We start from the raw sequence: 17,596 nt of genomic DNA, 5'->3' as shown, positions 1-17,596 counted from the left end.
CCTTCTCCCTAGCTGCCTCACACCGTGTCCCAGGACAGTGGGTGCATGAGTGGCTGGACGGGCTCTGGGAGCTGGCCTCAGCCCTTGAGTTGGCTGCTGGCCTCTGCCCGGGGGCGTCCTGCCATGCTCCTCTCTGCAGACAGGAGCTGTCCCCAGCTCCGCGCCTCGGTAGCTAGGTGGCGAGTCCCTCATCCCGCAAAAGAGCTTGTCTTTTCCCTGCTCGTTTCACCCATGTGTTGCCTGCTGTAGCTCCCTAACCCCAGTGCTGCTCCCTTAACCCTTAACCTGCGTAGCCGAGCGGTTGGGCGACACATCCCTAACTAGCACGCGTCCCAGCGCAGCCCAGTAGCACCCTGCTGCCTGTCCTCCCACCCCCGCTGCCCTGCCAGTGCTGTCCTCCTGGGGGAACGTTGCCATCTGACTGTGCTGTCCTCTCTCCCACTCCAGATGCAGGTGGCCCAGCAGGCACAGCTCCGCCAGGAGACGCAGATCCTCCAGCAGACCTTCCTGACGGAGAAGGATGCCTTGCTGCAGAAGGAGAAGTTTATCGAGGAGGAGAAAGCTAAGTTGGAGAAGCTCTTTAAAGACGAAGTGGACAAAGCACAGAACCTGAAGGCAGAGCAGGAGCGGCAGCAGAAGGAGATGGAGCAGGAGAAGCAACAACTGAAGGCCATGCTGGATGAAGCCAAGAAGCATCAGAAGGAAGCAGAGGAGAATGTTAGGCATAAGCAGGAGGAGCTGCAGCAGCTGGAGAGACAACGGCAGCAGCAAGAAAAACTCCTTGAAGAGGAAAACAAGAAGCTTAGGGAGAGGCTCGAGCAGATGCAGGAAGAGCACAAGGCCGCCCTTGCCCAGACACGAGAGATCATGATCCAGACAGATGACCTGCCCGAGGAAGTTGTAGTTACGATGGCACAGATGCCAGATATCAAAGCCGTGCCCAACGGCAGAGACGTGGTGGATGGCTTAGCACAAAATGGGGAGCCAGAGTTCGCCTTTGATGGCATTCGTCAGAAGGTATCTGCAGAGAAGCTAGCTGAGGCTGGCATATTGAGCAAGGAGAACTTAGACAAGTTGGTGAAGGGTGTTGTGAGTGTTGGTGAGCTCTCACAGAGGGAAGACGTCAAGAAGTACCTGCAGGGCAAGAGCAGCATTGCTGGTTTGTTAATCAAACCCACCAATCAAAAGATGAGCATCTATGAAGCCATGAAGAAGAAGCTGCTCAGCCCAGGCACCGCGCTGGTCCTCCTGGAAGCGCAGGCTGCCTCTGGCTTCATAATTGACCCTGTGCGGAATGCGAGGCTCTCAGTGAACGAGGCGGTTAGAGAGGGAGTGATTGGGCCAGAACTGCACAATAAAATGCTGTCTGCTGAACGAGCAGTAACTGGCTACAAAGATCCTTACACGGGAGACAAGATCTCCCTCTTCCAGGCCATGAAGAAGGAGCTCATCGTCAAGGAGCACGGCATCCGCCTGCTCGAGGCCCAGATAGCCACCGGCGGCATCATCGACCCCGTGCACAGCCACCGCCTCCCCGTAGAAGCTGCCTACAAGCGCGGCTACTTTGACCAGGAGATGAACCAGATCCTCTCCGACCCCAGCGATGACACCAAGGGCTTCTTCGACCCCAACACACAGGAGAACCTCACCTACCTGCAGCTCATGGAGCGGTGTGTGACTGACCCGGACACAGGACTGTGCCTCCTTCCGCTCACCGACCAGGCGGCTGCAGGGAGAGAGCTGGTCTACACCGACCAAGAAGCCAAGGACGTCTTTAAGAAGGCCACAGTGACAGCACCATTTGGGAAGTTCCAAGGGAAGACGGTGACCATCTGGGAGATCATCAACTCTGAATATTTCACTGAGGACCAAAGGCGGGACCTGATCCAGCAGTACAGGACTGGCAAGATCACAGTGGAGAAGATCATTAAGATCATCATCACGGTTGTGGAGGAAAGTGAGAAGAAGAGCCAGATGTGCTTCGAGGGGCTCCGGGCCCCTGTGCCTGCCGCTGAGTTGCTGGAAAGCAAAATCATCAACAAGGACCTCTACAACCAGCTGCACCAGGGCAAGAAGTCTGTGAAGGATGTGGCGGAGATGGAGTCTGTGAGGCAGTACCTGAAGGGCACAGATGCCATTGCTGGCATCCTAGTGGAGTCAACTGGCCAGAAGCTCACCTTCTATGACGCCCTGAAGAGAAACCTGCTGAAGCCAGAGATCGCCCTGTCCCTGCTGGAGGCGCAAGCTGCCACTGGCTACATCATTGACCCCATAAGGAACAGGCTGTTCTCTGTTGACGAGGCAGTGAAGGCTGAGGCTGTAGGGCCAGAGTTTCATGAGAAGCTGCTGTCCGCAGAGAAGGCTGTGACTGGCTACAAGGATCCCTATACAGGCCAGACAGTTTCCCTCTTCCAAGCGCTCAAGAAGGGGCTCATCCCCGGTGACACTGGGATCCGTCTGCTGGATGTCCAGCTTGCCACTGGAGGCATCATCGACCCTGTGAATAGCCACCGGCTCCCGCTCGAGGTTGCCTACAAGCGAGGCTACTTTGACCCGGAGATGAACGAGGCTTTGTCTGCGGCCCATGATGAGATCAAAGCTTTCTATTGTCCCAACACCCAAGAACACGTCACCTATGCCCAGTTGCAGAAGAACTGCCACCGTGACAAGCAGACTGGCTTCTACCTGCTGCCCCTCTCGGACAGAGCCATCCAGTCACAGCAGGAGGAGATCTACACGGACAGCCAGGCAAAGGAGAGCTTTGATAAGGCGGTGGTGGAAGTCCCAGCAGGCAGCTTGAAGGGCCAGACAATGACTATCTGGGAGCTGATCCACTCCGAGTACTTTACAGAGGAGCACCGTCGGGAGCTCCTCCGACAGTACAAGACTGGCAAAGTGACCATTGAGAAGATCATCAAGATTGTGATCACCATCATTGAGGAGACAGAGACCAAAAAGCAGGAGAAGCTGACGTTCAGCGGTCTCCGGGCACCTGTACCTGCCAGCGAGCTGGTGGAGTCCCGCATCATCAGCAAAGCCCAGTATGAGCAACTGAAAGAAGGCAAGAAATCAGTGAAAGAGCTCGCCGAGACAGAGACAGTGAGGAGATTCCTGCATGGGAGTGACTGCATTGCCGGCGTCTACGTGGAGGCGACCAAGGAGAAGCTGAACATCTATGAGGCTATGAAGAGGAACCTGCTGAGGTCCAGCACTGCTGTGGTCCTCCTGGAGGCCCAGGCAGCAACTGGGTTCTTGATTGACCCTGTGAAGAACAGGAAACTGTATGTCAACGAGGCGGTGAAGGCCGGCGTTGTCGGGCCCGAGCTGCACGAGAAGCTGCTGTCTGCTGAGAAGGCTGTCACTGGGTACAAGGACCCCTACTCGGGGAACACCATCTCACTCTTTGAGGCCATGAAGAAAGGACTAATTGTCAAGGAGCACGGCATCCGCCTGCTCGAGGCCCAGATCGCCACCGGCGGCATCATCGACCCCGTGCACAGCCACCGCCTCCCCGTAGAAGTGGCTTACAAGCGCGGCTACTTTGATGAGGAGATGAACCGGATCCTCTCTGACCCAACCGATGACACCAAGGGCTTCTTTGACCCCAACACGCATGAGAACCTCACCTACATGCAGCTGAAGGAGAGGTGCATCGAGGATCCTGAGACAGGCCTGTACCTGCTGCCTCTGCGGGAGCCTGAGAAGCCGACGGTGGTAGAGACCACCCACGTGTACACGGAGGCAGAGACGCGAAAGGTGTTTGAGGAGACACAGGTGGACATCCCCGTGGGCAGCAGGGCGGGCTCCTCTATGTCACTCTGGGAGATCATGCACTCAGACCTGCTGCCCGAGGAGCAGAGGAAGCAGCTCATGGAGGAGTTCCAGTCAGGCCGTGTGTCCAAGGAGCGCATGATCATCATCATCATTGAGATCATCGAGAAGACTGAGATCATTCGGCAGCAGAATCTCACGTCCTATGACTATGTCCGGCGCCGCATCACAGCCGAGGACCTCTATGAGGCCAAGATCATCTCTCAGGACATCTACAACCTACTGAAGCAGGGCTCCAAAACCTTCCGGGAGCTCTTGGATGTGGAGACTATCTGGAAGTATCTCTATGGGTCAGGCTGCGTTGCTGGCATCTACATCCCCTCTTCCAAGCAGAAACTCAGTATCTACCAGGCTTTGAAGAAGGGGCTGATCAGCTCTGAGGTGGCCCGCTCCCTCCTGGAGGCCCAGGCGGCCACCGGCTTCATGATTGACCCCATAAAGAACGAGATGCTGACTGTCGATGAAGCCGTCAGGAAAGGCTTGGTGGGGCCTGAAATCCATGACCGACTCCTGTCCGCAGAGAGGGCTGTGACAGGTTACAGAGACCCATACAGTGAACAGAAGATTTCCATCTTCCAGGCCATGAAGAAAGACCTCATTCCTAGCGAAGAGGCCCTCAAGCTCCTGGATGCCCAGATAGCCACTGGTGGCATCGTTGACCCACACCTGGGCTTCCATCTGCCCCTGGAGGTGGCCTACCAGCGGGGCTTCATCAACAAGGACACGTATGACATGCTGTCTGAGCCCAGTGAGGTGCGAAGCTATGTGGATCCATCCACGGATGAGAAGCTCAGCTACACACAGCTCCTGAAGCGGTGCCGCAAAGATGAGACCAGCGGGCTCCTCCTGCTCCCACTCTGCGACACGAGGAAGCTCACCTTCCGGGGGCTGCGGAAGCAGATCACCGTGGAGGAGCTGGTCCGCTCGCAGGTGATGGATGAAGCCACCGCCCAGCGCCTCCAGGAGGGCCTCACTTCCATCGAGGAGGTCTCCAAGAACCTAAAGAAGTTCCTGGAGGGCACCAGCTGCATTGCTGGTGTCTTCGTGGATTCCACGAAGGAGCGGCTGTCCGTGTACCAGGCCATGAAGAAGGGCATCATCAGGCCAGGCACCGCGTTTGAGCTCCTGGAGGCGCAGGCGGCCACGGGGTACGTGATTGACCCCATCAAGGGCCTCAAGCTGACTGTGGAGGAGGCTGTGCGGATGGGCATCGTGGGCCCTGAGTTCAAGGACAAGTTGCTCTCTGCTGAGAGGGCGGTCACTGGCTACCGGGATCCCTACACTGGAAAGCTCATCTCCCTATTCCAGGCCATGAAGAAGGGTCTGATCCTGAAGGACCATGGGATCCGCTTGCTCGAGGCCCAGATTGCCACAGGAGGCATAATTGATCCCGAGGAGAGCCATCGCCTCCCTGTGGAGATTGCCTACAAGAGGGGCCTTTTCGACGAGGAGATGAATGAGATCCTACTGGATCCCAGTGATGACACCAAGGGTTTCTTTGATCCGAACACGGAGGAGAACCTCACCTACCTGCAGCTCATGGAGAGGTGCATCACCGACCCAGAGACCGGCCTCTGCCTCCTGCCCCTGAAGGAGAAGAAGCGTGAGAGGAAGACCTCCTCCAAGTCCTCTGTCCGCAAGCGCAGGGTTGTGATCGTCGACCCAGAGACAGGCAAGGAGATGTCCGTGTATGAAGCCTATCGCAAGGGCCTCATCGACCACCAGACCTACCTGGAGCTGTCAGAACAGGAGTGCGAGTGGGAGGAGATCACCACCTCCTCCTCTGATGGCGTGGTGAAGTCCATGATCATCGACAGGCGCTCGGGGCGCCAGTACGACATAGATGATGCCATCAGCAAGGGCCTGATCGACCAGTCGGCCCTGGACCAGTACCGCTCAGGCACCCTTTCCATCACTGAGTTTGCGGACATGCTCTCTGGCAACATGGGTGGCTTCCGGTCGCGATCGTCTTCTGTGGGCTCGTCTTCCTCCTATACTGTCAGCCCGGCCCCCTTGAGAACGCAGATGTGGAGTGACCCGACCGAGGAGACCGGGCCGGTGGCAGGCATCCTGGACACGGACACTCTGGAGAAGGTGTCCATCACGGAGGCAATGCACCGCAACCTTGTAGACAACATCACGGGGCAGAGACTGCTGGAAGCCCAGGCCTGCACCGGGGGCATCATTGACCCCAACACCGGGGACAAGTGTTCTGTCGCGGATGCGGTGAACAAGGGCCTGGTTGACAAAATCATGGTGGACCGCATCAACCTGGCACAGAAGGCCTTCTACGGCTTCGAGGACCCGCGGACCAAGACGAAGATGTCAGCGGCCCAGGCCCTGAAGAAGGGCTGGCTATACTACGAGGCCGGGCAGCGCTTCCTGGAGGTGCAGTACCTGACGGGGGGCCTGATCGAGCCTGATGTCGAGGGCCGGGTCTCCTTGGATGAGGCACTGCAGAAGGGCACCATCGACACACGCACGGCCCAGAAGCTGCGGGACGTGAACACCTACTCCAAGTATCTCACCTGCCCCAAAACCAAGCTGAAGATCTCCTACAAGGACGCGATGGACCGGAGCATGATCGAGGACGGGACCGGCTTGCGGCTGCTGGAGGCCTCCTCCCAGTCCAGCAAGGGCTACTACAGCCCCTACAACGTCAGCAGTGCCGGATCCACCTCCGGCTCGCGGTCGGGCTCCCGGACGGGATCCAGGTCGAGCTCCAGGCGAGGGAGCTTCGACGCCACCAGCTCTGGCTTCTCCATGACCTACTCTTCCTCCTCCTTCTCGTCCTCCAGCTTTGGGCGCAGATACACGGCAGGTCCCCAGAGTGCGGTGGATGCAGGAGACTCCTCCGTCACCCCATCCCTCCTGAGCGGGCGCTGCGGGCAGCAGGCGAGCGTGGCAGGGCTGTGGGGGCCTCCGCTCAGCGTGGCGTGAGGCTGCCTGCCCCGTCCAGCCTCTGAGGAGCCCGCCCGCCTCTCCCGCTCCGCATGTTGCAATGCTGCTGGCTAATCACTATTATTTTTTTTTTAATTTTTAAACTCCATTCTTCCAAAGCAGTGCCTAAAGTTTAACCAAAAAGACTAATATATTAATATATACGATTGTTCTGACAGTATTTGTATATTAAGAGATGTGAGAGAGAACACACTACCCTCCCAGATCCGCAGCCCCGGGAGCTTGCTGCCGTTCGTGCCCTCTGCAGAGCAGATCCTGCCCAGCCACTCGGACACAGCGAAGCAGAACCTGAAAACAGTTTTGTGTTTTTGATCTAACCACTTAGCAACTCTTTTGTAATTAAAACCTACCGGCTTCACCCCCGCACCTTGAAGGAGGAGACGGCGCTGTCCCTGCGGCATGCCTGGCTGGGACGGCGGAGGACGCTGCCGCAGGCTCCCCCACCGCTCAGCACCGGGCAGCCCGATCCCGTGCACCACTGGAGCCACCCGGACCCTTCCACCTGCCCTCAGCACGGCACAGGGGCTCTGCGCCCCCTCCCGAGCTGCCCCAGCTCCTTTCCTTGGCCTCCCAGCACAGCCCTGCCGCCGCCACGGACCCGGTGCCCCGACCGTAAGTGCGCGCTGGCGCTGCCCGCTGCTTCTGCGCCGTGCGGAGGGAGCTGCCCCGCACCGCCGCTGCGCCCACCCAGGGGCTTCGCTGCGTGCCCACCACCTCCGCCAGCCCGCCCGCTCGCTTGTCTTGCCCCACGCGCAGCTGTGTGGCCGCCAGCTGGCGGCGGCACCTGCACCTCGCTCTCTATCTATCTATCTGTCTGTCTCTCCGTGTATCTGGGAAGTGCTCCGCACAAGGTCTGTTTCTTAACGCTGACGTAGCCTAACAAACTGGCAGCCGCTCGGCAGAGCCCATGCTGGAGCCCTGCTGACTCCTTGCTGCCAAAGCCAGCCGGGGTCTGTGCGTGCTGCGCGTGGTTTCTGCACCCAGGCCCCAGCCCGCTGCCCGGCTGCACGTCTTCCCCTCGCCGAGGCTCCTCCAGCCGTGGGAGCCTCTGTGTGGGGCGGGCCTGGAGCGCGCTCTGGCTGGAGAGAAAGCGGATCTTAGAACCGGTCTCCTCTTTCCTATGGGAATTCCTTTCCTCTTGGCTTTCCTCTCCTTCCCATCACCCGCAATAACGCGCTCTCTCTCTGGCAGATGTCTTTTTCCAGTCCCACCAAAGATGTCCCCTTGCCGCTGGGCGAGTTCCTCAGCTGGGTCTCCGACGTTAGCAGGTCGTGGATCGGCTCGAGGGGAGCCCTGGACGCGGCAGCGCCTCGGCTGAGCTCACCTGCGCAGGTAATGCTGACCTTTCCCTGCTCTCGGGGGCTTCCCGTGGTCCTGCAGCTTGCGGGGCTGCTGCTGGGGGGGGGCACATCCTCCAGACTGTGACTGTGAAATGGCCACGGGGCATTGCTTTCCTCCAAGCACGTGCAGGGGTAGCGTGGCCGGCGGTGGAGGCTTTTCAGCCACGGCCGTGCCAGAGCAGTTCTGGCTCCCCACACGAGCTCCCGCTGTGCCCAGGCTCCACGGGGCGAGCAGGCTGGTGTGGGGCGGGCGCGTGGCGCTGCCGGCTGGGCTCAGTGGCTTCATCTCATGGACCAGTCCTCCTGTCTCATCCCATCTTTTCTGTTCGCTTTGTTTTAGTGTTGCTGGATGTCCATCCCAACTCCCCTCACCGCTGCCACGGAGCCCGTACCCCAGTGCTGGGGCAAGTGGGACCGCACTTGAGGACACTGGGAAATGCTCCCTCTCCCTTTGCACTTGCCAGATCCCCGCTCAGAGACCTGGGGCCACGCTGCCCGGGTGCAGGAGGTGCTCCGCAGCACGGGAGCCCCTGACTCACCAGCCGCCCCTGCCCCCTGGCAGCGCGTGGCCCCAGCCCCACCACATCCTCCACCGGTGCCCCAGCAGGGGCTGAAGCAATAAGTGAGGTGGCAGCGGGGGCTGTGCCTGCCCGGCCTGGCCACCCTGGCCCCAGAGGCACCCGCGCGGTTGCCTGGCCCTCCCCTCGCCCCGTGCCAGTGCACCCCATCCTCCCTCAGGATCAGCCTCCACGCACGGTGCCACGGCTCGCTCGCGGATCTCCACAGCACCTCTCCTCCTTCCCACCTTCTCTCATTTTGCCATGTGTAAATCAATCATGTTATTCCTCAGCATTTGTTATTATTCTCATTATCCAGTTTTGCTTTTGCATGACATACTAACGTGGGCGATTCTGTAACATACCCAGCCCGAGCCAGGGCTCCCACTCCTTTGGGTCCCTGCCCTTCCCTGATTTCCCAATCATTTCTCATCAGGGCAGCGGGAGCTTATCAATAATCCAAAAGCATCTCTTTTTGGGGGCAAAACACTAAAACCTGACTTGTATATACCGTGAAGTGTTTGTAAAACATGCAGTATGGACCCATGGCTCTCCCCAGTGAGGTCAGTAAAAGAGATCCTATGAAACCAGCCGGCAGCTCCGCGTGGTCTGTTCACACTCGCTGCTCCCTGGTCAGCGGCCGTGCCCGGTGGGTGGGCTGGGGGCTCTCGGTCACCTCCTGCACTCTTGGGCTGTGCCGCTGTGGGTGCTTGCTGGCGGGGAGGAGGAGGCTGCCTGTCCAGCTGGGGCATGGCCGGGGCACTGGTGCAGGGACCTGGGGCCAGCAGGACCCTGCTGCCCGCGGGCACTGCCCAGTGCCTGGTGTGAGTGCTATGCCAGTGTGCTCGGTGCATGCAAAGCCATGCCCAGGCAGCCCCCCCCATGCCACTGTGCCCAGACCAGGGCCGCAGGATTGTCCCAGGGACCCCAGGCACGCTGCTGGCTGCCCCGGGCTCCCGGAGCTGGGTGTGCTCTGCATCAAGGTGAGTGTGGGCCCAGCAGGGCCGTGGGCTCGGATGGCCCTGGGAGGCTGCAGCCCCTTGCCAGTGGCTCCCTGGTTTTGGGGGCGGGGGTAGCAGCAGCAGGGGGGCACTGCTGGTGGAGTGGAGGCTTCTGAGGCTGCATCTTGTGCACAAGCACCGCCCTGACGCCCTGTGCAGTGCAGTGCGTATGGCAGCGCCCACTGCACCCCAGGGCCCTGCTGTGCTGGTGCCGATGTGTGCAGCTGCTGCGTGAGCAGAGCCTTGCTGGGGCTGTGCACAGTGGGCCGCTGGCCTCTGCTTGTCCCTGTGGTGCGACAGGAGCGTGGCTCACTCAGCCCGGTGGTGCACAAAGCGTCGCGGATGGGTCCCAGTGCTCGGGAACGCCCCGCATGGCTTCCAGGACAGAGCGGCCTGGGCAGGCAGGGGCGAGCTGGCCGGTAACCAAGCAGCAGGGTTTGTATGGGCAAACCTGAGCGTGGAGGCACCTGCTCAGGAGGGTTTCTGGCACTGGCTCTACTGGCACATGAAATCTTTGCAGCCCTGCAGGCCCTGGGCTGGGCTGGGCGCCAGGCACCACGCCAGGAAGACCAGAGCTGGCACAGCAGGGCTGAGCATGGCACGCGCGGGCTGCCGGGTGGTGCAGGGGCAGCGCCCGCTCCGTGCGATGTTGGGGCCGGCGGGATCTGCCCAGCAGCAGCAGGACCATGCTGGGAGCAGCTGAGCCCATCAGCCATGTAGCGGCACCCAGGGAGAGCCTGGGCTGACGCAGACAGATGGCAGTGGCTTGGGAGCAAGTTAATTGCATTGCGCGTCAGCAATTAGCAGCAGCGTCCCTCCCTGCAGCGTGGTGCGCTGGGACGCAGCTACTGGATGTGGCAGGGGTGGGGGCACCGCGCGGGCACAGCCCTCGTGCCAGGGGTGGCTGCAGGCTGCTGCGCCCATCCTCGTGGGCTTAGGATGGGTCCCAGCAGGGGGAAGCTCCCCCAGGGTGGCACAGCCGGTGCGGAGCCTGCACCCTGTGCTCATCAGCACCCTGGGGGTGTGCACCACCTCGCTGCCACCAGAGGTAATTCCTGCTGCCTCACCTCCACCTTCCTGCTGCCCCTCGGGGCTGGACACCTCTCACAAACCTCATGAGCCCACTGAGACCCTTCTGCCTTCAGGGAGAACCCCCCTGTCCCTACCCCACTCCATGGACTAGATACCCTCATCCGCAAAGACCCTCCTGGGGGGGGGGGAGGGGGGATTGACCTCCCCATCCTGGGGCCGAGAACTCCTGAGAGCGAACCCTGAACTCTGCAAATCCTGCGGGCTCCTCCTGGGAAGCCTCGGCCCCTGGGAGCGGCACCTGATTGCTGAGGGGCCCCCATGCCCCAGGCCCGCAGCACTGTGCCCACGTTGGCCATGGCATGGGTGGCCTCCTGGCACGGCAGTGGGGCCGGGTGGTGGGACCCCGCTGCGGTGCCTGGCAAAGGGGCAGGCCCCCGGTGGGGCGTGCAGGGGAGGGACACCCCCCACATCCACGCCTCTCAGGCTCCCACGCACTCACGCTAGAGCCGCGCTGCTTCCCGTGCACCTGGCAGCACCGGTGCCTCGGTGTCGCGCAGCAGGACTCGGCATCAGCCAGGCACCGTGCGGACAAGCGGCACCGTCAGGACCACGGGCACAGGGACAGCGGGAAGCCGGGGACCTGCCCCTGGGGCTGCTGCTTGTCAGCCTCCGGTACCAGCTGTGACCAGCCAAATGCCGCAGCGAGGCTTTCCCAGGGATCGGGGAGCTCATCAGGGAGCCCCTTGCCGTGCCACCGTGCCCCTGGGGGCCAGGGCAGAGCTGTGGCAGGGGCTGCCCGGTCCCATTGCTCCCCGCTGGAGCTGCTGCAGATTTGCCCAGTGCCTGTAGCCCTGGTGGCCCTGGCGCAGCCGAGCGAGCACAAGCACCGCGCGAGGGAGCGCCGGGGCCGCAGCCGGGCCGGGGGAGCGGCGCTGAGCAGTGTCAGCTGCCACGGCGCGGCACCGCGCGCTGGGAGCGGCCGAGCGAGCGTGTAATTGGGCCAGGCTAATTATGATGGATAACTCTATTATATTCCCGTTTTTAATGCACTGCAGCTTAGCTTGCCCCGCTGACGTGAAGGCCAGAGTTCACTCCTTTCAGCCCCTGCGAGCTGAGCGGTGGCGCAGCGTTAAAACCTCTGGGCAGCGTATGCGGGGCGCTGAATGTGGCGCCCATAATGGCTGTCACTCAGCCCTGCGACGCAGGCCCGCCTGCGTGCACAAACGTTTGCAAACAGCCGGTGACCAACTTACACAAAACACTCGCGGGGACCCCGCCGACGCTTGCCAGAGGGGCTCGGTGCTCCCAGGTGCGTGGCAGCCGAGCCGGGCACCAGCCCTGCTGCTGGCACGGGAGCTCACGCCCAGGGTGCGCATTGCCCTTGGCTGCGGGGCCCTGTCCGGCCGCGGGGGACCTGTGGCTTCCATCCCAAGCAGGGCCACGGCTGCCAGCTCGTCCCCGCTGGCATGCAGCGGCTGCCAGCTCTGTGTGCCCGCCGCCCCGGGCACTGCTGGCGCCGCGCTGCAGCCCGCAGCTCGCCGCGCTGGGAACACTGTGTACAGCTTAGCAGGCAGCCACAAAGCAGGACTGGCCTCTCCCACGCCCCCCCCCTCCGCCAGGGTGCTGAACTTTTCTGTAGGGCCATAAGCTGCCCCGCTCTGCTTCCTCCGCACGTGTGGAGCCCAGCGGCTCCCCAGCGGCCTGCCGCTGCCCCGGGGCACGGAGCCCCCACTCGCTGTGCGGCGGCACGCAGCCCCCCCGGCCCCCGTGGAAATCTCGATGCTCATCGGCTGATGACAGCGCTGCCCCGTGGGGTGTGCCCGTGTCCCGGTGCCGCTGCATGGCACGGTGCAGTCAGCACGGCGGGCTGCTGTTGGCAGTGTGCTCAGTGATCCTGGCTGCTGAACCCACCCCTCTGCTGGCTGCAGGCCCCGGGAGGCAGGAGCAGGGCTGATGGCACTGGCTGCCACGGGTGGGTGCCGCCAGGCTGCGGGGCCGGCCAGGGGCTGCGGCGATACCGAGCGACCTCGGGGCGCTCTGAGCTCTGAAGCCGCTGACGGGGCTGCGGGCACTGCGGCGGCGCGGGGACCTGTGCCCCCCTCCCAAGGCACCGCGTCACTGCTGTCAGGCGGCTCCAAATCCGTTCGTTCTGGTTGTCATGTCCCAGGACGGAGCTGTGCCTGGTGGCTGTCCCCGGCCAGCGGCTGAGCTGGGGCTGGTGGCTGCTTTGGGGGCACCCAGACGTGCCCGGGTGGTGGCCGCAGGGCCCGCTGCGGCTGCTCCCACTGCAGGCGCACGCAGTACCCAGCGCGTGGGCATCCGCAGTGGTCTGGGGGTTCTGCTCTTGTCGCGTGTCCATCGGCACGTCCCCAGGAGCCGTGCAGACACGGTGCCGCATGGTGTCTGCGGCGGGCTGGCAGCGGTAGCCAGGGCTCCGTTCCCTGCCAGCCCATGCTGGGGTTTGGGCACAGTTGCTGGAGAAGCGCATCCCATTGCTGCGCTGAGCTGGGGGCAGTGCGGGGAGCATGGGCAGCGAAGAGCCCCACGGACTGCCTGAACTTGACTGTGAACACCATGGTCACTCCTCGTGCTTGTGAAAATATTCCATGTCCCTGCTTATCGAGCCTGTGGTCCTCAGCCTCTGCCCCTCGCAGGCAGAGCCGATGCACGGCATCTCAAATGCACAGCCAGCAGATCTGTGTGGGGGCCACACGCCCACCCTCGCTCTGCCTCGTGCTCACGTTCCTTGTCATCACCCTCCTCACGGCATCCCACAGGAGGTTTGTACTTCACCTCCCACAGCCTCTCGCAGCAGTCGTGCTCCCGCTCCCGCCTCTCGGCAGCTGGGATGGATGCTCACTGCAGCACATGCAGCGCCTGCTCTGCTCTCATCCAGCTGCCGGCGCCGCGTGCTTTTCTGCCACACGCTTTTCCCTCTTCGGGATTCCCAGTGGTACTCGCAGCGCTGGATCCTGCCCTCCTTCATGATGTTCAGCCAGGCTGGCGGAGGGTGGCAAGTGGCTCTGCAGCGGGGCAGGGCTGGGGCTGGCCCCTGGGCGCCGGCACAGGGCTCGGGGCTGCTCTGGCCACTGCTGGGGGTGCGGCGAGGGCGAGGGACCACAAGGGCATGTGCGGGGCTGCAGGCTGCAGGGACTGGGCATGCGGTAGCTGGTCTGAGACACGCAGTCTATGTACAGGGGGTGGAAATGGGGCGAGGTGACACTGCCCCGGTGGGGACAGCGTCAGAAAGTCATCACTCCCGGTGCTGTGCCCATCTCGAGACTGCTGGTGACGAGTCCTGCCAGCCCACTGGTCTGGACTGGGAGAGCACAGGGGTGACACTGGAGGCAGGGGAGGACTCCCACAGGCAGCCAGCACGCGAGCTAACATGGGGGGGTCCTTTGTGCTTTGCAGCTCAGCCTCCTCCGGGCAGCGCCCCCAGACAGTTGCTGCTCCTGGGGCTTTGGTGCTGGGGTTTGCGAAGCCTGCCCAGCCCTCCGCGCATCCCGCACCCACCCACGGGCTGTGCAGGGACGGGTGCAATGTGGCACGGGGCAGCCTGGCTCAGTGGTGCAGGGACAGAGACAGAGCAGTGCCTCAGCGTGCCACCGGCTGCAGGGCTTGGGCAGGTGGGGAGCTCTGTGGGGCACTGAGGGGCTTTCCCTGCCCTGGCGCTGGGAGCCATCACCCCCCAGGCAGCGCTGTGGGTCGGTGTGGGCTGGGCTCAGCCTGGCACCAAGCACAGGGTCTGGCGCTGCCAGCCTTGCGAGGAGCAGATTTAGGGATGTGGTGGGCCCCTGACTGCGATGGGCCAAGTCTGCACCAGTGCGAGGCGAGCATGCGGGGCCTTGCCTGGATGACGGGGCAGCTGGAACAACGTGATTTCGGCCTCCTGGGCACCTGGGCTGGGACGGGGTCACACCCACGGGGTCTCCTCTTGGGTCACATCCCTGCTGCCCTGCGGCACCACGCCGCTCCACCCGCCCGCAGGTACTGGCCCCGCTGTGCCCCCCGCCAGAAAACCCCGTCCCACCCCTTCCTTCTGCTCTCTCTGCAGACGCGCTTCGCTGCGGATGGCACCGGGCTCTCTGGGACGAGCGCGGAGGGGCTGTCACCAGAGGCGGAGGAGCTGGAGAGGTACGGGTCTCTGCCGGGCACGTCGAGGGCTGGCCAGGGCCAGGGACCGCCCGTGGGCATCTTCGTGATGGCAGGGGCTGGGGTGAATCCGGCACCATCCCGTCTGGGTCAGCCGCTGGGAAAGGGGCAAGGGTGTTGTGGGCAGATTCATCGCTGTCCCACCCAAACACAGGGGTCCCTGGAGGGACGCCTGCACGTCCTGGCTGTGCCCTGTGTCCCTGCAGCCGTGCATGTCCCGCGCTCTCTCCGCAGGGCGCAGCAGCGGGGCGAGGGGACGGAGTGGCGGCTGGAAGTGCACGAGCAGCTGCTGGCCCTGCGGCACTGGCTGGACGCCGTGGAGAAGAGGCTGCCGGAGCCGGGCCCTGCGCTGCAGGTAATGGGCTTGCCCCGGGCGAACGGCAGCCGGCAGAGCCAGGCAGGACCCAGCCCACGCTTCGCAGAGGCTGGTGAGGTCTCAGTCCCCAAACAGGACAGTGCCTGGCCGTGGCTGGTGGGAATGGCATGGCCAACCTCCCACTGGCACCAAGGGACCAGGCAGGGTGCCGTGTCCCCGGTCCACCCTCCCCAGCCCCACGGTGCTCACCCAGACCTGCCTGTGGCACGGCTGTGCCTCAGCACCCCACCGGCACCTCCTTTGGCTGCGGCGAGCTTGGAGCCTCGAGCCCCTGCCGGCAGCCGGTCCCTGCCCGTACCCCGCGGGCAGCAGGGCCACCTCCTGCACCGGGCGCAGCCCTGTGCTGCCTCCCCTCCGTCCAGCAAGGGGTGTGCAGCTGTGCACAGGGAGGGTTGCACACGCTGCCCAGGCGCGTGCAGCCGTGCCCCCGCTGCGCAGCCCTGCGTGCCCATCTGCTCGCAGGCCCCTGCCAGCAGGGTGTGAGGCGTCCCCCCAGCTCCCCGGCCAGCACGGCCTCTGCGTGGAGCAGCAGCGGGAGCACCCGGCCGGCGGGGGCTGCCCTGGCCAGCCCCTCCTCGCGGCCCTGTGAGCAGTCCCTCGCTGGCTCCTTTTGTTCTGGGGCTGGCCAGCACACGGGCTCCCTGCGCACACATGACAGCACAAACTGAAAGGGCCATTCATCGCGGCCCTGGCGCAGACAAAGCCGAGGCCGAGGAGAAACCCACCCAGCTCCCGGGATCTGAGGCTGCGGATTCCAGCCGACCGCTCCCGCCGCTGCCCCGCGCTGCGCTCGCTCTGCCCGGGGCACCCGCGCCACCCCCAGCCCGTACCTGAGGCCGGGGAGCGTGCCAGGGGGGCTCCCGGCAGGTGCGCAGCTCGGGCTCAGCGAGCGGCTCCAGGAGGGAACCGGGGCTGCTGTCCCCACCTCGGGGGGCCCCGGCCGGGTGCTCGGGGGCACGGGTGCCTCACCAGCGTGGCGGCTGTGCCGGGGGTGTCCAGGCTCCTGCACGCCCTCCATGGGGCTGCGTGGGGGGGGGGGGGGGGGCGAGAGCAGTGCTGCGGGAGGTGGCAGATGGCGCTGGGTCTGGGGGCAGCAGGCGAGGGGCGCAGCCCCCCCCGGCCAGCTCCTCTTTGGGGTGCTCGGTGGGGCAGCATCACCGCCCCAGCACAGAGGCAGCACCAGGGGCTCAGCACCCTCGGCCAGGCCTCGGTGCCTCCCGGTTGGCGTGGCTCCTTTGCGGATACCCAGAGCAGCCAGGGAGGCCCACCTCTCAGCAGGGAGCCCACGCACGCCCCCAGCACCGGGTGCTGAGCTCCTCGCCGCCAGCAGCGGGAAGGCGACGCGGTGCCGCAGGAGAGCCCGGGCTATGCTAATTCCCTGCGGCGTCTCCGGCGGCCGAGCAGACAAAGCCCCCGGCCGCCTCCGCCCGCCGCTTTCAGGAGAGCCCAAGGGAGCCCCATCCATCAGCGCCTCGCGTCGCTGCCCGGGGCCCCCCGAGGGGCACCCGCTCCTTCGCGCGGGGCAGGAGCCCCCCGGCCCGGGGCCGGGCCCCGCACGGGGAGGGCTCGGGCAGGCCCCAGCGCTGGGGCTGGTGGCGCGGGCACCGCGGGCAGCGGCAGGGCCCCGACCCCCCCGGGAGCCCCGGTCCGCTCCCGCACCCAGGGCAGCAGCGGGTCCGGCCCGGAGACCCCCGGGGGGGCGGTGGGCTCCGTCCTGGCACCGCCGCCCCCCCGCCCGGCCGCCCCCCTCCCGGCCCCGCCGCTCCCACCCGAGACCCCCCCACCCCGGCCTTGGGGTGCGCGGGGAGGGGGCCGCGCCCCGGCCGCCCCTGGGGGGGCCGCGCTCGGGACCCGGGGCCGGGCGGCAGCGCCCCCCCCCCCCCCCGCAACCCCCGGCCTGCCCGGGGGGGGCCGCGCACGGGGCCGGGTCCCGACCTCCCGGGGCGCGCCCAGCCCGGTGCGGGGCCGGGGGCAGGTGCCGGGGAGCGGGGCGGTGGGAACGGCGCCGCTCCCCTCCCCCGCCCGGGATGGCTGCGAGGCCCCGGGGGTTTCCCCGGTAACGGCCCCGCCGCGGCTCAGCACGCCAAGGGTTAACGCGAGCGGCCGTATTGTACGAGCGGGGCGTGCGGCGGGGTCAGCCGAGCCGTGCCGAGCCGTGCCGCGCCGTGCCGAGCCGTGCCGAGCCGTGCCGAGCCGTGCCGAGCCGTGCCGAGCCGTGCCGAGCCGTGCCGAGCCGTGCCGAGCCGTGCCGCGCCGCGCCGAGCCGTGCCGAGCCCCGCGGGCGATGTCCCCGCGGCGGTGACCCGGGGCCCGTCCCCGCTCCGCGCCCCCGGGGCCCGTCCC

The 17,596-nt window shown here is 64.6% G+C and overlaps 1 protein-coding gene across 21 annotated transcripts in view; it reads left to right on the top strand.

Annotated features, from left to right (window-relative positions):
- PLEC (plectin) overlaps positions 1–7,201 on the top strand; it is a 55,582-nt gene extending 48,381 nt beyond the window's left edge. For all 21 annotated transcript variants that reach the window (XM_083823296.1, XM_083823295.1, XM_083823294.1 and 18 more), the window contains one exon: positions 448–7,201. In XM_083823296.1, the coding sequence (XP_083679422.1) occupies positions 448–6,771 (6,324 nt within the window). In that variant the 3' untranslated portion in view covers positions 6,772–7,201. The remainder of the gene's footprint in view (positions 1–447) is intronic.
- The last annotated feature ends 10,395 nt before the right edge of the window (positions 7,202–17,596 follow it).

The sequence above is a fragment of the Anser anser genome (genome assembly GCF_964211835.1).
Source record: "Anser anser genome assembly, chromosome: 2".
NCBI lineage: Eukaryota > Metazoa > Chordata > Aves > Anseriformes > Anatidae > Anser > Anser anser.
Note: the sequence above shows the minus strand (reverse complement) of the source record. Positions and strands in the feature narration are given on the sequence as shown.